The sequence below is a fragment of the Oryza glaberrima genome, chromosome 8 (genome assembly GCF_000147395.1).
Source record: "Oryza glaberrima chromosome 8, OglaRS2, whole genome shotgun sequence".
Taxonomy (NCBI): Eukaryota; Viridiplantae; Streptophyta; class Magnoliopsida; order Poales; family Poaceae; genus Oryza; species Oryza glaberrima.
The window spans coordinates 25,220,727-25,247,550 of record NC_068333.1 but is presented as its reverse complement, the minus strand read 5'-3'; the positions used below and the strand labels follow the sequence as shown (position 1 = coordinate 25,247,550).

Genomic DNA, 26,824 nt, shown 5'->3' with positions numbered 1-26,824 from the left:
CGATGGTTATGGATGACCTCTCCCTTGACTTTCCCGAAGAAGCAGCAGTTGGCGATGCGGTAGCAAGAGAGAGGTGGCGGCGGAGACAATGGTGGGGGGCCGAGAAGTAGTAGCTGCTGCCAGCGGCGGCTGCAGCGGTGAGGGAGAGGAGACAGTGGTAGCAACGACGAAGTGGGAGCAGGTGGTGGCTGAAAGGTGAGAGAGGAGGAAAAGGCCGAAGGAGAGAGAAATGAAAGAGGTAGAAGGGAGAAAAAAAGGAGATAATAAATAATAAAATGTGTTATGTTATCTTTCATGTGGCATGTCACGTGGGCAGGACTACGGTCAAACGAGGTTTTAGATTGAGATGATGCAATAAATCAAATTTAGAGATTTCGATACGCACTTTGTAAATTTGTGGACCTATGTGAAACCTGATTACAAATTTAAATACCATTGATGCAATTTACTCTATTTCGTATTATTTTTTTTATTTTGGGACAGAGAGAGTACGCACCTACGGGAGGGATGTACCTGAATTACTGTATATCATATCACCAATAATTTTCAATTGTTTTATTGGATCAAAAGATCCGGCGCTATATTATATGAAGAAGCAGTGTCACAAACATTTGAAGTTAGATAAGATCGATTTGGGCAAACTATTACTAGCACTTTGAACATAATTTTTTTTTCTTAAATGCTTAGCTTGGAAAAAAGTATGCGTTAAGATTTTCCATGGAAAGTATTATTTCCTAAATTTTGCCCTAAACATCATATCTATCTATGACTAGAGTAGTACATGGCAAATGTGTGAACACCATTCATCTTCATGGTAGAACTAGAACCGTAGAAGAGCAATTTTCTTGCTTTGCCTAATGGGGGCCACAGGCTCGTGAATTTTCTTTTAAGACTAGCTCATTACCAGGTTGGTTTTGTCCAAATTTATTTGCAAGCTTCCCAAATTTATACAACCCTGTTTAAGCTCTTGGAGTTTTGTGTTAAAAAGTGAAGCCTGTTTGAACTGAAGGAACGAATTTCTACTGGCCTGCCCGAAATTTCAGTGCGCTCTCCTAGCTCGTCGCATCGCGTCCATGAGAATATATCTCGTTTCATACTCCCTCCCTCCGTATAAAAAGAACCTAAAATAAGATGTAATATATTCTACCATGAATATCTGCATTATACATTTAATAGTTTGTTTTTTTACGGAGGAAATTTTTTTTGGAAGGAAGAGACGCAAGCAACTAAATTAAATTACTCTCTCTGTTCTAACCACCAAGTCGTTTTGACTTTTTCCATAGTAAAACATTTTAAGTTTAATAAGTTTATATAAAAAATTAATGTTTATACAACATCAAATTAGTTTCATTAAAACCAGTCACTACCGGAGAAGTGATATTTGTTCGGATGGTAAAAATCACATTTGTCCCAATTCGAATAAGAACCGGAAGTCCGGGACCAAATAAGATGTTTAGCCCCAGTTCAAAAGCCCAATGACACTACTAACTGGGACTAAAGATCATTTTTAGACCCAGTTAAAAAGTCGTCAGGTCGGTGTCATGCTCCCACTATCTTTAATCCCTGTTGGTATTATTAACTGGAACTAAAGATTAATATTTAGTTCCAGTTATTTATACTACCTCCGTCCCAAAATAAATACAGCCGTGGATATCCGTGCCCAACGTTTGACCGTCCGTCTTATTTAAAAAAATTGTGAAAAATTTGAAAATATTTAGTCACACATAAAGTACTATTCTTGTTTTATTATCTAATAGCAATAAAAATACTAATCATAAAAAATTTTCAAATAAAACGAACGGTCAAATGTTGAACGTGAATAGTGTAAAATTACACTTATTTTAGGACGGAAGGGTACCAACCAGAAAAAAGAAAAATCCGGAACAGACGCCAAGCCGCATGCCTCCCCGCCTCGTCCTCCCCGCCCGTCCTTTCCTCCTCACACATGCGCAGCCGCGCCTCCACTTCTCCTCCACACTTCACGGCTCCTTCACTCCTCCCCCTTCCCTCTCCTCCCTCTCCTCCCCTTCCCCTCTCCGGCGTCGGCAGCGAGCGGCGGCAGCGCCCTCCCCTTCCTCTCTTCCTCCCCTTTCCCTCTCTGTCGGCGGCGTCAGCAGGCGGCGACGGGCGGCGAGCGGCAGGCGGCGGCCGGCGGGAGGCGGCCCCTCTCCGTCGGCGGCGTCAGCAGTGGGCTGCAGCAGGCGCCGACGAGCGGGAGACGGCCGGGTCGCCGTTGGCGTCCTTGTCCTCGGCGAGAGGGAGGAGCTAGCGCTGGGCTCGAGCCGATTACGGTGCAGACAAACAGAGCCGCGGCGAGCGCGGCCACCATGAGCTCTCCTTTCTTTGTTCTTCTCTTCTGAATGCGTGTAGTGTTCATGCACATAATTAATCTTCTCTTTGAAGAAGTGTAGCTGTGAATTAGTCATGTTTTTGCAAGTAAGAACAGGAGTTGTGCACAACAATGAGTTGTGGATGATTTTGTTGTTGGTTTTGTTCATTTGATTTGTGATATAGAATTGTTGTTGAGTAGGTTCATTTGATGTGTGATGTCAATTTGATGTGTGGATTTAGGCAATATGCAAACAGCAAAAAACAATGAAAAAATTTAATCCTGATTGGTAACACCAACCGGCCACCATCTTTAGTCCCGGACTAAAGATTTATCTTTAGTTTCAGATTTAAGGTCCTAGTTTGCAACCGAAACTAAAGCGGTTGAAAACAGGCATTAAAAATGGATTCCCTAATAGTGAGTATTTAATATATTTTTGATAGTGCGTTTATTTTGTGTTTAAAGTATTACTATACTTTTTATAAGTTTGATCAAAATTAATTAGAAAAAAAATCAAAACAACTTATAATACGAAACGGCTGCAGTAATCAATGTTTACAGGGTATACAGCACTTGTGCTCCGATCTCCTGGAAATAAACAAGGCCTCAGAGCAAGACTTCCGAAGGAATTTGTATCTAAGCTACCTGTCGTTTGTTAGGTACGTATGATACGAAGGGTTTATTCGTCATCTATATATCTATATATACGTACGAATGAATGTGTGTGCAAAGAGATGAGCTTTGCATAATTAATTTCAGAATGTCGGAAGAAGGTGGCGGTGATTTGGATGTGATGAGTGATCTGAAGCAGCAAGGCATGGTGCAGAGGAGGGTCATCCAAGATGTGAGGAACAGCCTGTACTACTCGTCCGCAATGTCAATGGCGCTAGAGACTAATGGCGGAGGAGACATGGTGGCGGAGGCGGAGATGAATAATGGTGGAGGTGGCGCATCATCGTCAGTGCTGGATGAGCTCCTGTGGGAGAATCGGATGGAGCAGGCCGTGGAGCAGTTGATGCAGGAACAGGAGAGTGGCGTTCGAGCCCTGTCGCTGTCGGCGAGGAAGGCGATGGTCGCCGACCGCCTCGCGTCCGTGGCGGAGCACCCGCGGACACCGCGGCCGGAGCTCCTCCGGGCGGTGGCGGGGCTCTGCAGGCTCGGCGAGGCGCGGCGAGCGAACCACCTGCTCTTGGGGTACTACCGGCGAAGCGTCCTCCGCGGCGTGGACGAGCTGAGGCAGAAGCAGAAGCAGCGGAACAACAACATCATCATCATCAAGGAGCTGGTGCGCACGGTGCTGTCCACCATCGTTGAAGCGTCGAGAAGCGTGGTGTCGTCGGAGGCGGCGGAGGCGAGGCGGTGGGCGAGGGAGGAGATGGACGGTCTGGGCGTGGCGTTGCGAGAGTTGGTGCACATGGCAGCAGCTGATGGCAAGCTGTCTCTGCTACTGGAAGCTGCAAGATGCGCCCTCTCCTACGGCCCTCTGCTGCTCCTGCTTGATGAGGAGTTGGCCGAATATCTGAGGGAGCTGCTCGCCCGGTGCATGGAGGAGGCGCTGGCCATGTACGCCGCCCATCTCAGGCAGGTCCTCCGCCTGCTAGTGCTGCCCGTTCCCGACAACGACGACGACGACGACGACGACGAGGGCGCCTCCTCCTCCATGCTGCTGGGGCGCTTCCTCCTCTCGGGGGTGCTGAGAACGTCGACGACAAAACACAACTGCTGGTGCCTGCTCACCACGAGCGGGAGGAAGCTGGTTACCCTCATGCAGGAGGTGGTGGATGACGTCTCGCCGCTGCTGGAGCTGGATCTCGCTCTCGGATCCACGCTGCTCCACCTTCTCGCGGATCTCTTACGAGACTACATGCTCATGCAACTTGGAGCAACCGCCGCTGCCGATGACATGATGATGGTCTCCCTCCTAATCAACTGCACCACGCTGCTGTCCCTCTTCCCGCTCATCGCGCGCCGTATCTTCACAACTACATCATCTCAACAACCAGCTGATTTTCATCATGCCACTAATAATAAGGGGGAGCTCCACCTCCACGGCCTCATCGTGTCCATCAAAGAAGCCGCCGCCCAAGTATGGACATGCTTCTGCCACCACTTCATACGCCACACCATCATGTCAACCACCCTACACCACAAAACACACAGCAGCAGCAGCATCAGGCACGGCGCCAATATGCCTTCCTCTGCTTTTCAGGTGCGTTGCACTTGTGCTTAATTACCTACTGATCGATTACGATCAAATTAACAGTAGATTACAATTACATGCTCGCTCTCAGGTGTTGTTCCTACGGGTGAGGCAGCTGAATAGTCTATACGGTGCCATCTTAACCGGTGAGGATGGCACCATGAAGAAGCTGTTGCAAGAGTTGATGGAGGCTATCATACTCTTCTACCTCTCTGATGAGGACCTACATGACTCTTGGATCATCCGTCAAGCATCCCATGCTGTCCCAATACAGGACACGCTCCTTCTCCAGGTTAGTTTAAGTTTACTACTCCATATATAATCGGACTAGATTAATCCATGTACATATACGGGCAGGTGTTAATTGCTGACCAGATTCTCTAATCGATCTGTCGCAGATCCAGCTAGACGTTCATTTTCTACTACAAGTTGCACAATTTGGTGGCTTCTCCTCCGACGATTTCAGGGACAATGCACTGGATTCGCTCAGGAAAGCACAAGCGAAGGTCGTGCCATTATCATCATCTTTGGAGCAGCAGCAGCACGAGGAGTGGGCTGCCGATGCTGCAAGGCACGCAATGCAAGTGCTGATGATGGGGTCTCAGGCTGATGAGGAGAACAGCACCGACTCAGTGCAGAAAGACGAATTAGCAGCTGATGATGATGATGAGATGCAGCCGGATGCTTGGGTCGGAGCTTGCACTTGTAGCGATGGCAAGTCCAGCGATGAGTTCGTCAGCATTGAGGATGATCAACTAGCCATTCACTCGGAGAATGAGGACGGAGCTGCTGCTGCTGCACAACAAGTCACCATCGAAGAAGCAACAAGTGCACAGGCCAAGGAAGAGAAAAACAGCAGTTGCTCGTTGCAGGATCGATGACGGTAAATCGTGCCTACTGAGTGCTGGTTGGGAAATTCGGCGCCCATGAGGGTTTTCCAATCAGCACCTATGGTGGTTCTATGGTTGTTTCTGTAGTAGTGTAAGCAACACTAAGATAGCAGTGAGCCAGAAATTAACTAAGCTAAGCACGTACGTACGTACGTCGGTACGTATATGGTGTACACCACTATTATATGTATTCGATCAGAAATTAATTCTACTGCTCCATCATATCGATCGCAAATAAAGATTGACTAGGAGATCCAGATCCATCCGATTGGAGCTTGACGGCAATGATGTCGCTTAACTGGCTACATACAGTCTCAGTCTCATACATATACATCATGATCATCATACATGCTAGCCAGCGCTAGTGTCTGTATACACGCATTATATAGTATATTATTCATTCGTTCATGCATGCGCGTATTACTTACTACTAATTCATTCGTTCATGCCGCCATGGCATGGATGGATGGAATTGAAGGTCAGAAGAGGAGGTATACGTACGCACAAGACACATTTATACGCAGGGAGGAAGGCGCGGCTGGCTAGCTAGCTACAGGAAATTCATTCATTCAGAGAGGAAATCCACACCAATCAAATGAGCTAGTAGGAATTAGGAAGGGCATGTCGATCAGGCAAGGAAACCGAGCTTCTCGCCGTTCTTCTTGGCAAGGCGGATCAAGCCCTGCCTCTGCTTGGCGTCGGCGCCGATGGTCTTGCAGAACTCGGTGATCACCTGCAACAAGCAGTACCGTCCGTATCATCGATGGCCACAAGTCACTCACTCACAAGATAGATAGCAAGCATATTGATATGTTTGATTGCAAAATTTGCTTATATATATGGCATGGCAGATGATGATAGCTAATTAATTAAAACTAGTGTACTATAATTGATGAGGATCGGAGTAGAGTAGACGTGCGTACCTGCGAGTGCAGCGCGATGGCCTTTCCCCTGAGCTGGTTGAAGCGCTTGCGGCCAACGATGTTGCGCACCACCACCACCACCGGTGCGAAGATCCCCTTGCCCTCGTTCACGTTGCCCATCCTCGCCGGCGCCCGCAGTGGCCGCGCCGACCGAGGCCGCGCCGCCCACGAGCTCAGCGCCAACGAGTGCGAGTCGCCGGACACGGAGCTGGACCACGTCGGGAGAGCCCTCGCCCCGGGGAGGGACACGGATGATGCTGCAGCTGCTGCCATTATAGCTAGTAGGAGGCAGGATTATACTTGAATGATCTTGCTCTGAGGAGGAGAGGAGAAAGTGGTGGCCGCGGACGGAGGAAGCAAGTTAGCAATCCGGTGGGTGGAGTGGAGTAGAGGGCCGGGACGGGAGTGAATCCGAGCCAGTAGAGTACGTAGCGCGCCGAATTTGGTTGCGGCGTGCAGCCAGCCACATGTCCTCCTCGCAAGAGATGAGGAGTTTCTGGGCACAAATACACCACCTATACCCTGCTGCCATCTCGCACGCCTCTCCCTTTCCATACCACGCTGTCTCTCTCTCCCTCCCTCGGAAACTAAAAAGCTTTTTTCCCCTTTCTTTCGCTTGTTCACCAATGCATTTTGTTAAGAATGCAACTAGATCGAAGGGTCTGCAATTCTGAACCAACTCAAAGTAAAGCACTAAACACGTAATTAAGTAGCACAACAGAAGCCAGCGCTGCACGCATAACACATACTAGTAGGAGTATCAGTCTGTCAAGTAGACCCCACCCCAGCCATCCATTTTTGGACTAACAGCAGCAATACATCCAAATCGTACAATATACAGCAGCAATACATCAATGTTTTAAATATGCATGAGATGACATCGCAAAATAAAAATCATGATCAACCAAGTAAGTAACCATCATGGTGCTGGCGGTGGTGTTGGTTTCGGCGAGGTCGTCGACGCCGACCATGCTGCTGGCGTCGTTGTAGAACTGGTGGACGACATCAGGGCTCTGCTGCAGGAGGTTGCAGTAGTTGCTCGGTCTCTTTGTCCTATAAAAAACGAAACGAATATAGAACAGAATATAACGTATATATTTTAGTACTGCTAATATGAATATATGTATGTCTATGTTCGTAGTATTAGAATATGTCACATCTGATACTAGATTGATTTTTTATGAGACGTAGGAAGTAGGTGCCGATCGACCTAGGAAGGAGAGGAGTGAGAGTGAGGGAGCGAGCTAGGGTTGGTTTATTTTGAGGAGAGGAGAGAAGGGGGGGCACTTACCTGAGTCGACACCGCCGCCGCCGCGTAAGCCATGGTGGAAGCCTGGAAGGGAGAGGTGCGGAAAACCCTAAATCTGCGTCCGCGTGAAGGGAGCCGGAGAGAGGGAGCAAGATCTACTCAAGAAAGAGTCGATCGAGACGATCACGACTTCATGAGCAGCCTGCGGACGCGGATGGACTGGATTGCTTCCCTTCCCTTCTCTTCTTCTTTTGCTTTAATTAATATTTTGCTTCGCGTCCCCTCTCTCCACTTCACCTTCGCTTATTATTTATTTATGTATTATTGTAACCCTATCCTGATTCGTATCTTATTATTGTGTAGTGCGTATGTATTTCTTTTCTTAGGACATAAATATGATCGTACCAAATACGTTCATGACTCTTACCATGAATCCTCCTAATCCTAATTTTCGTTAGTATCCTGATTTGACGAGATCTGTTTATGACTTATCTTTATTTATACTCAATCCGTTTTAGGTTATAAGTTATAAGATATTTTGACTTTGATAAAAGTTAAACTGTTTTAAGTTTGACTAAATTTATAGATAAATATAGTAATTTTACATTACCAAATTAGTTTTATTAAATTAATACTTAAATATATTTTTATAATAAATTTCTCTTAGGTCGAAAATATTACTTTTTTTCTCTAAATTTGGTCAAGCAGTTTGACTTTGACTTTAACTAAAGTCAAAACATCTTATAAACTGAAACGGAGGAAGTAATTATTATTAAGGTGGATTGAAAAATCATGTGAATAGATCCATTTATTTTTTAAAATAAAATAAGTCAACTAAATTTATTGAAATTAATAAATATTATAGGCTTCATGTGATCCAATTCTGTGATTCAATACTGTAAAAGAAAAAAAATTATACCTAGCGTCCAGATCCTAACTTGTTGAAAATAAGTAAATGTAATTAGATGTTTTTGAGGATACGCTACATACAGAAATACAGAGTACTATCAGCCGTCGGTTGCCTTGATTGCTTACGGTTGAAATAAATATAGATCAATTACTCTTTGAATTAGGTAAAATGTCGGTAATTTCACTTTGCACTGGTACAAAATCAACGAGACCGTATATGATTGGGTAATGTTGCTCTTTAACATCACAAGAACCCACCAATCACTCATACCTTGGGCCTTGCAACAACAGCACACAAATCTCTCTTATTAACACAAGCCAAGGTATATTGACAGTATGCAACAACAATCACTGTTTACATACAACTTAGGAACCGATTTCAACTGCAGGCGGCTTTCTTATTACTCCATATTTCAAATGCTTAATCTCTTCTTTTTCAAAGGCGCCCACAATCCAATGAATCCATCCCAATCAAATACAACACAGATTGATACACTACAGTTCCTCGAGTCAATAGGCAACCAGGCGGGGATCTGTGCGATGGGGAAGAGCAGTCCGAGCCCCTAAACCCCTGCACCCGCAAGCAGCCTGCAAACACACACACATATGTATCATATTAGATTAATTTTACTTGTGTGGATTGGTTTGGCCCAGGTTTGCACGAACTAACCAAGTTATTGTACCGGAATAAACAATTTGCAAGTTGTTGTACCTATTTGCACCCACCATATAAGTTCGTGTACCATGAACGCAATTTACTTTATATAAATCATTTGCCAGTTTACCCACTTCTCAGTTTTATAGGTACACACATCCACCTATAAACGGCAATCTCGATACCAATGCAATTACTGGCTGCAATTTCCCCTCTATATTTTTTTTACTTATACTGTTATACAAAGAAAAAGGAACATAATCATTTAGTAGCAACTTCTGGGCTGTGTTCTTGTAACAGTGCGTTTAGGTGAGCCTCCTGTGTGTGCCCTAGAGCAGCTTAGATGATAGTATTGCTGTGGTATGTGGTAATAAGTGGTTGTGCTTAGCAGAAAATTCCCAACTAACTGCAGTACTCGAGTGCAATACTATAGAGTTATCTTACCACTTGAGCTGCAAAAGGCAGCATCTTCTCAGGCGGCATGCCAGAGCATAAACCTAAACCACAAAACAGACAACAAATCAGCTCATGCCACCTCACATAATGATAGGCCAAAACCTATTACCGCAGTCATAATCAACAAAAGAGAAGCAACGTTTACAGTCCAAATTACAATATGTTTTTCGTGGGGGTTATCCACCCCCAAAGGCCATGCGCTCAACATTAGTCGTGTATTGCGACTGCTTGTATTTTGAGGCTATAGAACGTTATGCGAACACATCATTAACAACTTTGGTGGATACCGGATAACTTTTAAATATGACAGATGAAACATACTACTGCTAAGTTGACAACAACTGATTTCACAGAACAAAATTTACTTGGTCCACTAACAAAAGCTACAGTTAAGTAGCATAAAACCAGCTATTTTTAGCATGAAAAAGTTGGAAATTACATACTGACCGTAGAGAACTGCTCCGATAAATGCATCACCCGCACCAGTTGTATCTATGAGCTCTTCAGAGGGTATAATTTCGGCAGTGCCTAAAAGTAATCTGCCACTGATGGATCCTATTCCATCTGCACTTATTCTCAAATTTGACTAAAACAATAAAAGAAGCAGAAACAACTAGATAAGGGACATATAAAGTTGAAAAGAAAATGTAAATGTGAATAGAAAAAACTGGAAACCCTGTCACTAACTTACAAAAGATAGCAGATACACACACCCCAGCAATTAGTTAAACTAAACCCCAACACCCCCACACACCCACAAAAAATAAAAAGAGGAAAAGAGGAGGGGGCATTTACATTAGATAACTTTATCCCCTGTTGTGTAACCATGGATCTTTAAGTCGCAAGATAGCATGGACCAAATAATGCAGATTCAAGTCCAAGCAGAAAGCACATCCAAGAGATGCCATACCTTGGAGGCGATGCATTTTGGCATGCTTGAACTCAAAACTTCTTTCTTCTCTAGTGATTCCAGAAGACTCTCTACATCTATTTCCTCTGCCTCAGAAGCATCTGCAAGTTGAGCAGCATGTTATAGTTTTCTGTAAAAATAACGGAGAGAAACATAAATTCTTTTCAAGTAAAATGGATATCTCAGGTGTCCATGTCATGTCTCCCAATCGAGCACAATGGATAACTATGCTTGGTAGTTGGTTAGGACCTGGGCTTCCTCGGCCAAGAACTGTTGTGACAGCGCAGCTAGAGAATGGAAGGGGCACGGAGATAAAGGGAAATACCAGAATAATCTCTTGCTTGCTAATTCAGAAGATGCCAAGTCTCCTTTAAATAACTTCCTAATGACCCTTTCTAATATCTACCTCTGATATTATCGTTTAGCACTCAATAAATAAGTAAACCTCATATCTCTAATTTTCTGGTTATGCGGATGGTGAGACCAGTGCACCATGTTGCTGGGCTCTGTTCATACAGTGATTTCCTACATGACAGTCCATGTTTTTTCTATAAAGCTTCGCTAGAATTGGCATGCAGCAGTACGGTAAACTCACCTGTTGTGCTTCTTTCAAGCATCAAGCATCCCTTTTCTCCAAGGGTTACAATAATAAACTTGATATTAGGCAATCTTAAAAGCATGGACACCAAAGCAACCGGTGTTGATGAGGCTCCTGTCCAAGCCTGCATTATTCACATTAAAAAAACGTCATTAAGAAATACTAGAAAGTAGCAATCTGAGATACCAAGACACAGTTTCCCGTAATATCAAACTCAGCCTCTGAACACAAAACTTTACATGCCATCACCATTCATTGGAACCATGGTAGTGACATTAAGTGTCCCTTCATGTTCCAAAAGAACTAAGGCCAGAATCATGGGGAAATAAAGTGAAGATACAAATTCTTGACTAGCCTGTTTTCAAATCGTAAGTTAAAGTTAGTTTTGTAAGGGCAACAATCAGACGACTAATCGCGATTAGTCGTTGATCAGGTCTGGTTAGTCGATTGCTAGTCGGTGTCTAGTCGTCCTGGTACCCAGAATGTGTATAGTATAAGTAGTTAAGTATAACTCTACATTATAACGATTTTTTTCTATATATGGTAGTAAATCTGTGATTTAGTACTATGCCATGCAAACATACTATAATAAATGTGTGTAAAGTGTTAAGAAAGCAAGGAATCCAAGCATCAAGCATGGCTTGGTAGCTTCTTACTAGTCGTCCATAGCATAACTGGACGAGTAATCGCGTTTGGTCGGTGATTAGTCGGACAACTAGTTTTCTGATCAAGCTAATCGTGTCGGAGTGCATAATCAAGCTACTGATGCCGATCAGAACGATTAATCATGACTAATCGTGATTAGTCGGATGACACAAGGCAATGCCAAACGTACACACTTACCAGTTTTAAACGAGAAAAATAGCTTAAGATAACTTTTCAGGAGAAAAATAATGCACATTAAAGCGAACTTTTCTTGCTGAATACAGACAGGGTTAATGGTTAAACCCTTATGCAATAGAATTAGTTACCTGAGGAAATTTTGCAGAGCATACAACATAAGATGCGAAATTGAGAAGCTCGTCCAATCCATCCCTCTTCCGTTCGGCATCAATCAAAATAGGAAGTTTTCTTTGGCTTGCCTGCACTGGATTGTTCCTCAAACAAAGCTCAATCTCACTACTAGGCGTACCCTTGACCAAAACAAAAAAATGCTACAGGTGTGTAGAAAAAAGGCTTACACATGGCATTGACACTGCATATGTTATATATTAACGAATTGGACATGGCAGCTTTCCTATTCATAGTGATATTCCCAGACATACATGTAGAAAGAGTGGAATTCCGAATAGGAAAAAAAACATTCCTATGTATGGTATCAGTTGCCCATTAAGTTGTATAGAACTGGAATAAACTTTTAGTAAGTGACAATTCATGTTCTAAGAACTCTAATAGTTTCCACTAAACGCAAATGGGAAATTTGAGTGCCCCTACCCAAAAAAAATATTAAAAACAGAGAGTAGGCATTTATATTTGCAAGATCCTCTATAAGAAGATAAAATTTTGTGCCAGGAAAATATTACCTCTTCAGCAACTAGTAAAGCAGTTTCATGCAATCTGACATCAAAATATACAATGTCAGCACCGTCTAAAGCGGCAAACAAGTTTTCTTGTGTGAGCTCTTCAGGGACCATAGGAGGATAACCAGGAGTGTGAATACAAGTACGAGTTTTCCTGAAAGAAAGAGGGAATTAAACAGTAGTAATAACAGGCTGAATATTTTAAGAATTAGAGTGCCACTTTTGTATGACCATCCGATTTGTGAAATGAACGGTAAGATTATTTTTAAAAAAGAGATAAAAAAGGGGACACTTTTAACAGCAGGACGTGAACCAAAGTGATATGTACATTGTATCATACCAATGAATAAACTGTAAATGCATATCCATTGGTAAGCAAGTGACCAAAAGGGTGTACTTCACTTAAAATAAGTCAAGGGGCATCTGTTTAGAAGAAAGATTTGCATATGTTGCTTCTTTTAGGAATGTTATGCTTAGTTGGGAATGGAGTATATATGATCTCTTAAAAGGATTATGTAGAACTTGTCAAGTTTAAAGTTGCGTTGCAATTGCAACACATGGGTACTTAGCTAGTTGTACAAACATGAGGACATATATATATCTAATAAACATGTAGAGTAGGTAGAAAATGAGTGAGTTACGTCTGGTTGTCAACAATTATATAGGTGAAAGGTGAATTCCCCTCCTCTGCAACCTGAAAATTGATGCGGCATCCATGATAATTATTACTGGTAGAAAAGAAGAAAAGGCATAGTAAGTTAAAGTAATTAGTACCAGGATATGAGAGGTGTCGACCCCATCATCTTGCAGCTCCTTGAGAATATTTCTTCCTTGTGGGTCATTGGATACCTGGTAGTGCAGGCTTTCGTAAATAGGAGTAATAATTGAATTGAAGGAGGAGCAAGTGAAGTGGGTAGTACCTTGGATATGATCCTTGGGCGAAGGCCCAAACGAGCAGCGGCGGTCAAGGCATTGCCAGTGTTGCCGCCTCCCTGGACCTTGAGCGTTAGGCTTCGGATCTTGTCGTCGGGGTTGGGGAAGGAGGCGACGGTGGCGAGGTAGTCCGCGGAGACGGCGCCGCAGCCAAGCTGTGAGGGTGTGGGTGTGATGCGTGCAGATGAGAGAGAGAGAGAGAGAGAGAGAGAGAGAGAGAGAGAGGCGGGGAGCGAATCGAGGGAGTGAAGAGGAGAGGAGAGGCGTACCACGACGGGAGGTTTGGAGGAAGAAGCGGCGGCGGAGGCCATGGTCGGTGGGCGGCGGCGAGGGCGAGGAGGTCGTGGTCGTCTTGGTGTTGGTGAGGAGGATTGAGCTGGACTTGGGCCGATGATGCGTACCATCGTCATCGCCACGAGGAAGGAATGCAGATGAGATGCAGCTGACTCAGATAGAGGGCCATCCATCCATGGCTTTCACAAATCACAAGCCCACTCACTCACCTCCTCACCTTTGCTGCGTTGCCCTGTTCTGGGGATAAGGCGAGGTCGGCGCGGGCCCTACTTTCTTCGGATTCTGCTCCTTTCATTCATTCAAATCCAACTCTTCACAGTACAAGCACGTGGCGTTCAGCCTCCTATCAAGAAATCAAATATTCGACGCCACATCGTCAATCCACGGAGTCAAATGAAGTTCTAGAAGCCAAAACTGGACACTCGTTTTTCGTTCGAAGAACGACTCACGACGCAGGGAGAAAGGAGCGATGCCGCGTTGTGGAGAGCGGTACCTCGCGGGCGTGGCTTGGGAGCTTGGCAGGACAGAGGACGCGAGCTTGGCGGGAGAGAGGAGGGCGCTGCCGACGGGGAGAGAGGAGCGGCTGCTCCGGCCACGCCGCCCCCCAATCTGCGCCGGCCGCGCCGCCCCCCGATCTGGACCGGCCAGGACTCGCCGGCCGCGCCGCCCCCTGATCCATGCCTACTGAGCTCGCGGGCCACACCACCCCCCGATCCATGCCTACTGAACTCGCCGGCCACACCGCCCCCGATCCATGCCTACTGAGCTCGCGGGCCGCGCCACCATTGCCGCTCGCGAAGCTCGAGGTCGCGCCACCTCTCCGCTGGGCCACCCCGCCGCGGTAGAAGAAGGGGGGAATATCAGGCGACAGAGAAGGAGAGGAGCCCAAGGTCGCGCCAGTCACGCCGCCTCTTCGTCCGGCCACGTCGCCGCGGTGGCGCGGTGGAAGGAGGAGGGAGAGGGAGGCGACGGACAGGGATACGAGCTCGAGGTCGCACCGCCTCACCGTCCGGTCAACCCGCCATGGTGGAAGAAGGGCGAGAAGGAGACGAGCTCGGCAGCGCCGTTGTCCGCTTTGTTCGGCGTGGGCGAGCTCCGGTGGGCGCAGGCAAACTCCGGTTCCGTCGCCGGTGGGAAACACAGAGGAGATCAAGCCAGCGACTAATTTGTCGGTGACTACTGGAGTAGCACACTATAAGAGAGTAACATCAACTGTTCGTGCCAACTTCACACTTTATGTGGATGTGCATCCGAAGGTGCTAAGACAAGACGATGCTTAAACCAGTGTGATGACATTAACGTGAGCAAGGAGAAGGTAAATTAAGGGATTCTTCGTTACAACTAACTATGAGCGGCACAAGTAGCGATACAACCATAAAGTAATTTTTCACAAAGATTTGCACGACGATATATATCTGGGAGTTTAAATCATCAGTGAGATTCTACTCTCCTGGTCTTTTACAACCCTATCCTCGTAAAGATTGCACAATTATGCTCATCTTTCACTAGTGTTGTATCTTTTCTTGCTAGGATGAGATGCGACCTTTACAAATTTCTCACGGCCAACCACATGTGGATCGGTGAGTCGGGAGTGACGTCTGACCGTCTAAAAGTCTTCAACCACTAATATTGATAAACACCAAACAACTCTTGGACCAACACTGATACCCAAAGATCGAGAGAAACCCACCCTAGGTCCCAGATAATACCTCTGTCCCAAAATAAGTGCAGCCGTGGATATTCGTGTCCAACGTTTGATTGTCCGTCTTATTTAAAAAATTTATGAAGAAATTAAAAAAACTTAGTCACGCATAAAGTACTATTCATGTTTTATCATCTAATAACAAATAAAAATACTTATCATAAACATTTTTTAAATAAGACAAACAGTCAAACGTTGAATATGAACAGTCAAACATTGAATATGAAAAGTCTATGTAAATACTTCTCTATGACCCTGTTCAGTTTGATGTCATTTTCAACCATACCATTTTTGGTAAAGTTGACAAAATTTTGGCTACGTTTAGTTTGTTGCCAAATTTTAGCAAGTAGATATGAAATCTTACCAAAATTTGGCAACCTTGCCAAAATTTTAGCAACTTTACCAAAATTTGGTAATACCAAAACTTGGTAAGGTTGAAAATGGTAGCAAAGTAAACAAGCCCTAGGTGTTGTCTAAATAACATTTGGCCCCCTTTTTTTTCCTTCTACAAACATTCACATTTATGTCCTTAGATCAAGACAAAACCATCCCCCACATATCTCTCATCTAATAAGGAGATCCAAACCAGAAGCCTACTTGTCGCTACCCCAAAACCATCACAGCCGACAGAATGTGCTTGTACGGTCTTGCCCCCATCATGCTGCTCCAGCGATGCCATCACTATCAAAGCCACCAGCAAAGACGACCATTGCATCCCTTCGCCCCTCGCCACAGTTGTTTCCTCGCTCTGGCGGCATCATCATACCGCTACCCGAGCCAATGTCACTTGTCACTGCCTCATAACCACTTTCCCCTTGCTTTCCTCACCACTGACCCTACATACTACCTTCTCCTAACCAACGGCGCCACTCTTGCCTTATGAACCGCAATGTCTGTCACCCACCATGGGGCAACCACCTCCGTAGACTTCCCTCTAAACCCCTTCATGCCTATGTCCCACCACATAACCTAACTCCAGAGAAGACAAAGGCTTACGAGGGTTTGCCGGAGATGGAGACTCCTCAAGCGAGGGACCGTGGGGGCCACCTTTTTGGTTCGGACTAGGGCGAGATAGCGGGAAGGTGATGCAGAGGGGGGTCGGACCCCTCGGGAGTGATGGAGATGCAAGCGATTTATACAGGTTCGGGCCGCTGTGGAAGTGTAATACCCTACTCCTGTATGTGGTTTGTTCTGGTGGGAGAATACAAGTGCTTCCTTTCTCTGGGTTGCGATCCCCCTTTCCCCAGGCATGGACCTCATTTTATATCATAAGGGGTTACCACAAAGGCCCAAGACCTAGCTTCAAGGGAAAGGGAAACATTCTTTACAGGTAATTAATATGTGCCTTGTCCTTACGACGTGTGAAGCCATGCGCGCCTTACCGCGACACGGGCCTCATCCCATCATGCCGAGCAACGTGGGTGGTCGCCCACATCATTCCTTCTTAAATGCGACGACTTCTAGCCGTCCGGCTCCACCAAGGGGTAGGGTCCTCTCGAGCGGACCAGCGTGGAGAAAAGCGCTGATCCAAGTCCAAGTAAAGGGTGAAGAACCTCTCATTAATGGTGACGGGATGGAGCAGCCGCAGGTCATGCCCCCTGCTAACAACAGGCGCGTGTGCACAACACTCTGACCTACGCCTGTCCGCCATCACATCTGTCATTCCTGCCGCAAGTGGCCCGTTAGTGCGCCTGCATGCCGCATTAAATGTGGCGTGCCACGGCACTGAGAGCGCCAGCCCATGCCGCACATGCGAAATAGAGTGAGGAGGGGCTCGGGGCGGCCCGACCCCTGGCTTGGGAGGCAGCCGCCACCCCAACCCCGGGCCCGACCCCCCTTGGGGAACGCCACGTGGGTTTGGGGCGGCCTTCTCCCTATATAAGGGGTATCCTCGGACCCATATCATTAACAGTGATGCACGAATCCTTGGACATGATCCAAGGGTCTGAAGTTGACATCTCCCCGCGCCTCCTCCTCCACCACGAAATTATTTGAATGTTATTTTAGCAAAGTCGTTTCTTTAATTTAATCTGAATGGTTACGAGTAGATCAAAGTAGATAGATGGCTAGATACATTCACATGTTGTAACAGTTTTAGACTCTTGTTTGATTATAAACATTTAAAAAGTAAAAGGGCAACACATTCCACGTATGAAATGGCATGCTCTTTAAGTACAATTTTGCATACACTATGTGATCACGATAATTAATGATTGGATCTTTCTAGTTAACACAGTAGTATTGGTGGAGGGGAGATTGGTTTTCTAAACTAACAATGAAACAGCCTGCATCCATTGTTTAGGCTCGCCCAAGTTGTAAAAAAAAAAACTCGTGTGGTGGTCAACGTTACAACGAGAAATAGGTATTGGCTTTGTTTAGTTCCCACACAAGAATCTTATACCATATCATATCGAACGTTTAAACACCTACATAAAGTATTAAATATAGACTAAAAAATAACTATTTGCATAGATTGCGATTAATTTGTGAGACGAATTTTTTAAGCCTAATTGCTCCATGATTTGACAATGTAGTGCTACAGTAAACATTTGCTAATGACGGATTAATTATGCTTAATAAATCCGTCTAGCTGTTTACTGACGGATTCTATAATTAGTTTTTATTTTAGTGCCCGAACACCCTATACGACACCATGTATTACATTTGATGTGATAAGTCAGAATTTTACGCCCCTATATCTAAACACCCCCACTGAGTGACTGGTGAGGGGGCTATGTATGAACATTTGTGTATGGGTCAGCAGCTTCTGAAAAGTGGAGTAAAAACTGGTTGAACTAACGGTGGTAATAAAATGTGGTGGATAGCGAGGGAGGGCGATGGATTAATGAGAGGTCAGGTGGATGCAGGATGCAGGGGCGGGGCGGGGGCACCCCCCAGCACAGGCACGAGAAAAAAAAAGAGAGAGAGGTAGCTGAAATTGAAAAGGATCCATTGCCCATGGATCGCCTGCCTGCCTGCAGAAAACATGATTGAAATTTTTTGCGCGGACAAATGCAAAGTCACCATACCACAGTGCGTGGCTACTGGTTAGTATTACTGATCGAAGTCCAAGCTAGGAGTACTACTAGATAGCAATGAAAGGAAGCGAGCGAGCGAGATCATGCAGTGCTCTGGTCGATCATGCAGTGCTCTGGTCTGGGCCTGTCGTCTGAGCTGAATTGAATGAATACTACAAATGCAAAAGAGGATCGGATCGAGAGGAGGTAAGGTAAATGTAAAATGTAAATGCGGTGCTCGGTGTGGTAGGTGATGAGATTCAATGAGATGCTAGCTGCGGCCATGCAGCACGGCTTCCTTAATTGTGTAGCTTCATCATCCCATCCATATCCATCGTTCCTGCATGCGCTTGCAACTTGGAAGCAAATCGCTCGATCAGGCAGATAATTGACTCCCCTGGCATTGGCATGGCCTTCCCATCGAATCGAATCGATCGATCCTACGGAGTAGTATATATTTAGCTTGGATTTCTCAAGAACACCTAGTACAGTACTAGCAGTACACTTGGTTAGGCGAACGGAACGCAACGCAACGCAGTGGATCTCATTTCACTCGCCCGCGCGCAAGCGCAATAAATAGGTGAGGCTGGCCGGAGGAGCTTCAGCTAGCTGAGGTCAGTAGCTAAGCTCCCCTGCTCATGCCCCATGCTATTACTATAGCAGCAGGCTGCCCATCCCCCACGCATCCGATCCCCGCTCGCGGTCGGAGCTAGCAACGATCGAGCTGACCTTCTCTCTTCTCTATCTACTGATAGATCGATGGCGAAGCGGCGGCGGCGGTGGCGCCGGCAGCGGTGCTGCTCGTCGGACCCGCCGCTAGCAGTGGCTGCTGCTGCGCTCCTCCTCCTCCTACTCGTCGTCGTCACTGCGGCGCCGGTGGTGGACGCCGCCGCTGCTGGCCGCCACGTGGTCCAGAGGCATCTGGACAGGATCAACAAGCCGGGCGTGCGGTCCATCCACAGCGCGGACGGCGACATCATCGACTGCGTGCCTCGCCACAAGCAGCGCGCGCTCGACCATCCGCTCCTCGCCAACCACACCGTCCAGACGCAGCCGTCCCAGATGCCGGCGTCGGCGTCTCTCCTTGACCGGCGCCAGCAATTAAGCCGGCGGGCGTGGCAGACGTGGCACCACTCGGGCCACTGCCCCAGGGGCACGGTGGCCGTCCGCAGGACCGCCGCCGCGGACGTGCAGCGCGCTCGCTCCCTCGCCCTCTTCGGCCGCAAGAAGCAGATGAGGAGCCCGCTGCCGGCGCCCGACGTCGTCACCGGCAACGGCCATGAGGTACGTACAGTGCGTCGATCGATCGTACGTCGTCGGTCCAATTAGTTAACGATGCATGCGATTGGGAACCTACGACAGCACGCGATCGCGTACACGGCGGCGGAGGTGTACGGGGCGCGGGCAACCATCAGCGTGTGGGCACCGGAGATCGACGAGGCCAATGGCTTCAGCCTCTCCCAGCTCTGGATCCTCTCCGGCTCCTTCAACGGCTCCGACCTCAACAGCATCGAGGCCGGATGGCAGGTCCCTCCTCCTCCTCCTCCTCCATCCCTACTAGCTCAAACTCATTAATAATTTGCAATTAACCTAGCTTGCACCTCGCTCGCTCACACCTATGCATTTTTCATTTGCACTCACTCCATGGCGGCTCCATGCTAGCTACTCTAGCCATTGGAGCAGTATAGGAGTAATTCGTGGTGGTCAACACCCACCCACCACACCACATCCACATGCGCGCATCAGTTCTTAGATCAGCTGTAATTAATCAGCGGAGGCACATGCCGTCATAAATGCATGTCCCGGTCCATCCAACATCATATCATCATTTACTTACTGTTTACCACTCCATTCCATATAGTTTACTCCATTCCAGTAAACTCTACTCCTCGATCGTAGTACGCACTAGTCTGTCCTCCTCCTCCGGGGGTAATTATATTACTTCGATCATACATGTACTAGTACTGATCTTGTTTATTTGAACGACACTACTGCTCTTGTTAATACAGTACTTCTCCGGGGTAATATATTAAGACAGCTTAAAAAAAAGACACCACGTTCACCGTAGAGATCTAGAAATTACCACGTTAATCGGAGAAAAAGAAAAAAATTTCGACCGCTTGATCATTGATAGCCTATATTTTAATGGCTGAGATTTAATTAAATTTTTAGAAGATTAGACTTGGTTTCACGTAGACTGACATGTGCAGGATTTTTAGAATTTGTATTATGTGTAGTATACGGATTAACAGCTTTGAAAGGAGGCACCACGTTCGCTGTGGGGGTTAGAAAGTCCCACATTAATCAGAAAAAAAAGAAAAGAAGAGTCTAAGTAGAAATACAATTTAAAAATAGCTAAAATTGAAAGAGGAGTCCATATAATAACCCGATACGAGATTAATCGAAATTCGGAATAAAAATAAAATAAAATCCGAAATTATAAAAGAAAAAAAGAGTCCAAGTAGAAATACAATTTAAAAATAATTAAAATTCGGAATTAAAAATAAGGTATATTGATAGAAGAGTCCATATAGGAACCCAATACGAGATTAATTAATATTCGAAATAAAAATAAAAAAAATCCGAAATTAGCAAAAAGAAAAGAAGAGTTCAAGTAAGAATACAATTTAAAATTAACTAAAATTCAGAATTAAAAATAAGCAATATTGAAAGAAGAATCCATATAAGAAACTCAATACGAGATTAATTAAAATTTTGAATAAAAATAAAATAATATCCAAAGTTAGAAAAATTAAAAGAGAGTTCAGGTAAGAATACAATTTTGAAACAACTGAAATTCAAAAGTAAAAAATAAAAATTTTAAAAGAAAACTATACGGTATTAATTAAAATTTGAAAAAAATAAATTCTGAAGTTAGAAAAAGAAAAAAGATTTTAGTTAGGAATAGTATTTATAAATAACTAAAATTGGTGATAAAAAATAAAGACTATTGAAAGAAAAGACCATCTAAAACACATGACGAGATAAATTAAGTACCAGGCCTATAAAGGAGTAAAGTGGTGGTAGTTGATACGACATATAAAAACTGTTAATAAAACACCCAATAGAATCCTAATGACGATTAAAAGGTGGGGCGGCAGGCAGGCCGTGAAGCAAACATAAAAGGCGGTTGCCGAGACTTCTAGAAAGTAAAAAAAAAGACCCCATTGATAATCATATCTGACTTTTAAAATCTCAATGACAATAAAAAGGAGAAGCAACGGGTGGGGTGTATAGCAGTATAGTTGCAGAACCGCCGACGGTTGGTGGGACTTTAAAAAATAAAAACTGAATTCCAACGATAGTTATATTTGATTTTTAGAATCCCAATGACAATAAAGAGTAGGCAGCGGATGGGCCGTAGAGAAGTATAGTGGCATCGTTTGAGGGACTTCTAAAATTTATAAAAAATTAAACCCAACAGGACAATAAACTCTAAAAACTAAAGGTCCAATTTTTAAAGGTTTGGAACTTCTAAAAAGTAAAAAAAACAATGATAATCATATTAGATTTTAAAATGTCAATGACAATAAAGAAGGGATGCAGTGGGCGAGCCATGAAGGAGTACAATAGCAAAGCTGCTGACGGTTTGGCGGGACTTCTTAAAGTAAAAAATGAACCCCGAACGATAATTATGTTCGATTTTTAAAATCCCAATGAAAATAAAGAGGGAAGACTGTGGACGTGTTGTAGAGGAGTATAATGGCAGCGTTTGACTGGACTACCCAACGAGAGAATAAACTCTAAAACTATAAGATCCAATTTTTTAATATTTCAAGAAGAATGAATAGAAATAGTGATAGATCGAGTAAGCAAATAAAAAAAAAGATATGACAAAAGTAAGAGGTAGCAGCTGGTGTGACTTTTAAAAACTATATAATTAGAAATAGAGGGACGATAAGGTTTGGTCTTTCGAAGTTTTAAGACAACGAGATAGTTATTTAATAAATTTTAAGTAAAATCATACTGAAAAATATATGATTTTGATTGGGGCTAGCCGCGCAATTGCGCGGGCCACCCAGCTAGTTATATATTACTAGCTCATATGCGAGCTAGTATGGTAGAACCTCTGTTCATATTCGTTGTCTGATCCATCGTAGTAACATTTTGGGACGGAGGCAGCTAGTAGTATGTACTATATGCATCAACTAGCGACAGTGATCGTTCACTCTAGCTTAATTAGCTTACTCCTTCAGCTACTCTCCTTCCATTCCCAGGCTCACTGCTATAGGAAGGCTTTGGCTTTTTCAGACTCTCCCTGCAACGGCAATGCGTAGGACTAATGATCCTCGTCTAACACCATTCATTAGCTAGCGCTACTATAATTACGAGTACACACAGCCATCATTCATTGCAAGCACGCATGACAGAGCACTGTCATCATTATGATTCATGTCAATATGCAAGGTAAAACTGGAGCATAGGCATGGTTTAGTTTTCAACTTTTTCTTTAAACATTTAACTTTTTTATCGCATCAAAACTTTTCTATACATATAAACTTCTAACTTTTCCGTCACATCGTTTCAATTTCAATTAAACTTCTAATTTTAGCGTGAACTAAGTACATCCATAGTACTATATATACTCCTAGGAGTATTAATTCATACTAGTTGAGCAGAGCTGAGCATATATATAATTGGATCTAAATCTGAATCTGAAGCATTTGCATGTTTCCTTGTAGTCAGGTCAGCCCTGAGCTGTATGGGGACAACAGGCCGAGGCTCTTCACCTACTGGACAGTAAGCCGATCGATCGACTAGCTAATCTACGTTTAGCCCTTTTCTTAAAAATATAAGTCTCTACCCTAGAGACTTATGTTTTTGAGTTTAGCCCCTCTCTCCTAAACACCCCATGAATCAACTACTACTAATTAATCCAACAAAAATATATATATATATATATATATATATATATGTATATATGCAGAGCGACGCTTACGAGGCGACGGGGTGCTACAACGCTCTGTGCCCGGGGTTCGTGCAGACGAGCTCGCGGATCGCCATCGGAGCCTCCATCTCGCCGGTGTCGTCGGTGGGAGGGCCGCAGTACGACATGACGCTCCTGGTGTGGAAGGACCCCAAGCTCGGCAACTGGTGGCTCAGCTACGGCGACGGCGCCGGCGGCCTCGTCGGCTACTGGCCCGCCGAGCTCTTCACCCACCTCTCCGACCACGCCACCATGGTCGAGTGGGGCGGCGAGGTCGTCAACACCCACCCGCCCGGCTCCGCCCACACCGCGACGCAGATGGGCTCCGGCCACTTCGCCGCCGAGGGCTTCGGCCGGGCCGCCTACTTCCGCAACCTCGAGACGGTGGACGCCGACAACAGCCTCGCCGCGGTACCCCTCGACGCCATCCAGACAATGGCGGAGGACGCCGGCTGCTACGACATCCGCAAGGCCTACGACGACGACGACGGCCGAGGCGGATGGGGCGCACACTTCTACTACGGCGGCCCAGGCCACAATACGGCCTCTTGCCCCTAAGCGCTTATTAATTAATTACCTCATCCAATATTCATCATCACGTCTCCATCTGTAATGTCGTCATGCAATTCGATCCATATCCTCCTCGGCTCCTCCGCTTGGTCTCCTCATTTTCCCATGCTAATCGCAATGCAACGTACGTGCTGAAAGCCCTTCAATTTTTATTTTTTTTAATTAAATACCCACAAACGTCAGCGTTAAAACACACCCTACCTAAGGTCAGCGGAAACTCTTTAACCTCGCTAAAAATTCTTATGGTAAACACACTTACTAAAATTATTTTTTTTTAATTTAGAGTCCGAGTTTAATTTAGATATTTATTTTGGAGAAAACCCTATAAACACAAAATCGACGCCCTTATATAAATATAGGGGACCAAGATAAATTGAAACAACCACCAATCAATCAATCTATTATCAATACCCTCCATATTCTACATCTCCATTATTCTTGCTATCTAAACCCCAAGTATACTCACCCCTCAATCTCTAAATTTCTCGTCGTCTCTCGTCTTTACGGCGTTAGAGGACGTGCCACCTGACTTATCGAGTCTAGGACAAACTGGCGCGAGTTCACCCTAACAGGTCCCTCTCGGGTGTTTGCTCGGCAACATCTACCACTTCTTACGATGGCGTGCCTTTCTCTCAATTTCTCGTCGTCTCTCGTCTTTACGGCGTTAGAGGACGTGTGTCACGCTTAGAAATGATGTAACATCCCAGCCCAGGGCTTAATAGGAATAATAGAATACTCATATAAACAAGTTGCAACTTCTTTTCCAGAAGCCGATAAGGTTAAGCGTGCTTGGTCTGGAGCAATTTCGGGATGGGTTACTGATCGAGAAATTCTTCCCGAGTGCGCACGAGTGAGGACAAAGCGTGCAGAAAAGACTTGTGTTGGTCTGTGAGGACAGTCTGTGACCTATAAAAGCTATCATATGTAAGTGGGTCTGGCCTGGGAGAGGCAGGTCGTTATTACAATGTGCCACCTGACTTGCCGAGTCTAGGACAAACTAGTGCGAGTTCACCCTGACAGGTCCCTCTCGAGTGTTTGCTCGGCAACATCTACCACTCCTTATGATGGCGTGTCTTCGGGTGCTACTGCAAGTTGCACACTACGTCCTTAAGGTATGATGGTGCAATTCGGACAAACTGGTGCGAGTTCACCCTGACAGGTCCCTCTCGGGTGTTTGCTCGGCAACATCTACCACTCCTTATGATGGCGTGTCTTCGGGTGCTACTGTAAGTTGCACACTACGTCCTTAAGGTATGATAGTGCAATTCGGCGTCAATAATATGGTGCATCTAACCACGGGGGTTCAAAACATTTTCCCTTATAAAGTCTTCAAATATATACAAAAACACACCATTCCAAAATTGAAAGGCCAAACTCTGGATGCAAGGAATGCTTACTATTTTAGCAAGTGCATATCTCCAAGCTTTCAAATTGTTCATCCAAAATCATGTTGGTTTTTTCTTAAGCATCAGTCAACAAGAAGAAGCTTAGAAAATTGTGGTTCTTATTGTAGCCCTAAACCGTCGAACAAACTTAGGAAGGCAATTGGCCAAACTTGCCAGAAAGACTGGGCGAGGGCAGGAAGGTGGTCAAGGAATATAATATAGGCTCCTTGCTACAGGCCTCCATCGCTCCCTGCCTCCCCTTAGTTACCACCCTGAAACTCATGAGGACTGACTTATCCTGATAGTTATACATCCATATCGGGTGCCTCATCCAGTATAAAAAATTCTGTCTATCATCTCTTACTTTCGATCTCGCATATACTTTAGTATAAATGTACCATACTTCCCTAAAATACTGTCGTGGAGTCCAAACCTTCGACAATAGGTACTAAACCAAACAAACCATAATATCTATATCTATACCTAATTAAAAAAATATGTAAGGATTCCAAGACTATTTTCATCTGTTGCCACCATCATCATACGTATACACGGTTTTGTTGAGGCAAAACAGAATCTGACTGGAAACTCTAGGGTTCGCTTATTTAGGATAGGGCTCGATTCCGAGCTCGATACAATCTGGTTTTCCTCCGATTCTTGGGAAAACGGAAAGAGGAGGAGATAAGGATCGAAACCCCTCAATCAATTTTGCATTTTCTCCAAGGATGTGGCTGGATTTCATGGAGGAGGTGTTGGGCTGATGCGGGAGTCCCCCGACGGCAGGGGACGACCCTGTAGCATTGGGACCCACGCAAATAGTGAGAGGTGATCAGGGGGGAGTGTTAGACTTGTTGTTGTTTGATGGGCTTGAAGCACGCTTGTGGGCCGAAGGAGGAGGAGAGGAGAAGGGAGGAAAGCAGGTCGGCTCGGCTGCAGACTCAGGAAAGAAATAGGATGAAAATGGCCCATAGAGAAAGAGGGTTTTTTATTTAGATTGTTATTTAAATAAACGTTGAAATGATGTTTGTATTACTAAAATTAGCAATCGAGCTCTGAAAATTCTGAAAAAAAATTCAGATAGTGTGATTAATCATGGAGAATTTAGTAAAAGTTAAATCTAGCCATATTTTATTTGAGAAATTTTATTTACCACATTTACTTCACTAGTATAAATACTATAAATAATTTATTAAATGATTTATAAATCCATGAAACCAAAATCAAGGTGCGACAGTTCATCCTGTTCTCTATTTGGGTTAGGATGATACATACGTATGTCCATGTCGCTCACAAGAGTCGCATCATTCAAATTTCTGTTGTCGCTGCTCATCAAAATAGAGATCAATGAGATCAATTC

The 26,824-nt window shown here is 44.9% G+C and overlaps 4 protein-coding genes across 5 annotated transcripts; 2 read left to right on the top strand and 2 right to left on the bottom strand.

Annotated features, from left to right (window-relative positions):
• Window positions 1–1,929: 1,929 nt before the first annotated feature.
• On the top strand, window positions 1,930–5,672 carry LOC127781809 (uncharacterized). The gene is made up of 4 exons (XM_052308859.1): window positions 1,930–2,988; window positions 3,089–4,538; window positions 4,621–4,821; window positions 4,928–5,672. The coding sequence occupies exons 2-4, from the start codon at window positions 3,090–3,092 to the stop codon at window positions 5,408–5,410; spliced, it is 2,133 nt and encodes a 710-aa protein (XP_052164819.1). The 5' UTR covers window positions 1,930–2,988; window position 3,089; the 3' UTR covers window positions 5,411–5,672.
• A 15-nt stretch (window positions 5,673–5,687) lies between these two features.
• On the bottom strand, window positions 5,688–6,759 carry LOC127781818 (protein PROTON GRADIENT REGULATION 5, chloroplastic). The gene is made up of 2 exons (XM_052308878.1): window positions 6,343–6,759; window positions 5,688–6,152 (listed from the first exon to the last, which is right to left on the bottom strand). Exons 1-2 carry the CDS (start codon window positions 6,613–6,615, stop codon window positions 6,048–6,050), a joined length of 378 nt encoding a protein of 125 aa, XP_052164838.1. The 5' UTR covers window positions 6,616–6,759; the 3' UTR covers window positions 5,688–6,047.
• Window positions 6,760–8,692: 1,933 nt separating this feature from the next.
• Window positions 8,693–14,477, bottom strand: LOC127781814 (uncharacterized). Its single transcript, XM_052308873.1, has 12 exons — window positions 14,360–14,477; window positions 13,842–14,209; window positions 13,560–13,727; window positions 13,414–13,488; window positions 13,281–13,333; window positions 12,643–12,793; window positions 12,091–12,201; window positions 11,117–11,243; window positions 10,522–10,622; window positions 10,059–10,197; window positions 9,600–9,652; window positions 8,693–9,088 (listed from the first exon to the last, which is right to left on the bottom strand). The coding sequence occupies exons 2-12, from the start codon at window positions 14,037–14,039 to the stop codon at window positions 9,011–9,013; spliced, it is 1,254 nt and encodes a 417-aa protein (XP_052164833.1). The 5' UTR covers window positions 14,040–14,209; window positions 14,360–14,477; the 3' UTR covers window positions 8,693–9,010.
• A 4,431-nt stretch (window positions 14,478–18,908) lies between these two features.
• LOC127781813 (uncharacterized) lies at window positions 18,909–24,480 on the top strand. 2 transcript variants are annotated; one of them, XM_052308872.1, is made up of 5 exons: window positions 18,909–19,199; window positions 19,341–19,869; window positions 19,948–20,112; window positions 23,272–23,325; window positions 23,513–24,480. In XM_052308872.1, exons 2-5 carry the CDS (start codon window positions 19,345–19,347, stop codon window positions 24,068–24,070), a joined length of 1,302 nt encoding a protein of 433 aa, XP_052164832.1. In that variant the 5' UTR covers window positions 18,909–19,199; window positions 19,341–19,344; the 3' UTR covers window positions 24,071–24,480. The 2 variants fall into 2 exon arrangements, with proteins under 2 accessions (XP_052164832.1, XP_052164831.1); XM_052308871.1 differs by having other exon boundaries at window positions 18,911–19,869; window positions 23,513–24,479.
• Window positions 24,481–26,824: the final 2,344 nt, after the last annotated feature.

Excerpts from the sequence above, each read along its gene's own strand:
- LOC127781813 (XM_052308872.1), top strand. The coding sequence starts at position 19,345 with ATGGCGAAGCGGCGGCGGCGGTGGCGCCGGCAGCGGTGCTGCTCGTCG. Across the intron at positions 20,113-23,271 it reads GCATCGAGGCCGGATGGCAG|GTCAGCCCTGAGCTGTATGG; the intron begins GTCCCTCCTCCT and ends CCTTGTAGTCAG. Across the intron at positions 23,326-23,512 it reads GGCTCTTCACCTACTGGACA|AGCGACGCTTACGAGGCGAC; the intron begins GTAAGCCGATCG and ends GTATATATGCAG.
- LOC127781809 (XM_052308859.1), top strand. The coding sequence starts at position 3,090 with ATGTCGGAAGAAGGTGGCGGTGATTTGGATGTGATGAGTGATCTGAAG. Across the intron at positions 4,539-4,620 it reads TGCCTTCCTCTGCTTTTCAG|GTGTTGTTCCTACGGGTGAG; the intron begins GTGCGTTGCACT and ends GCTCGCTCTCAG. Across the intron at positions 4,822-4,927 it reads AGGACACGCTCCTTCTCCAG|ATCCAGCTAGACGTTCATTT; the intron begins GTTAGTTTAAGT and ends GATCTGTCGCAG.
- LOC127781814 (XM_052308873.1), bottom strand. The coding sequence starts at position 14,039 with ATGGATGGCCCTCTATCTGAGTCAGCTGCATCTCATCTGCATTCCTTC. Across the intron at positions 13,728-13,841 it reads CCTCCAAACCTCCCGTCGTG|CTTGGCTGCGGCGCCGTCTC; the intron begins GTACGCCTCTCC and ends ACACCCTCACAG. Across the intron at positions 12,202-12,642 it reads CTTTACTAGTTGCTGAAGAG|GCAAGCCAAAGAAAACTTCC; the intron begins GTAATATTTTCC and ends AATCCAGTGCAG.
- LOC127781818 (XM_052308878.1), bottom strand. The coding sequence starts at position 6,615 with ATGGCAGCAGCTGCAGCATCATCCGTGTCCCTCCCCGGGGCGAGGGCT. Across the intron at positions 6,153-6,342 it reads CCATCGCGCTGCACTCGCAG|GTGATCACCGAGTTCTGCAA; the intron begins GTACGCACGTCT and ends TGCTTGTTGCAG.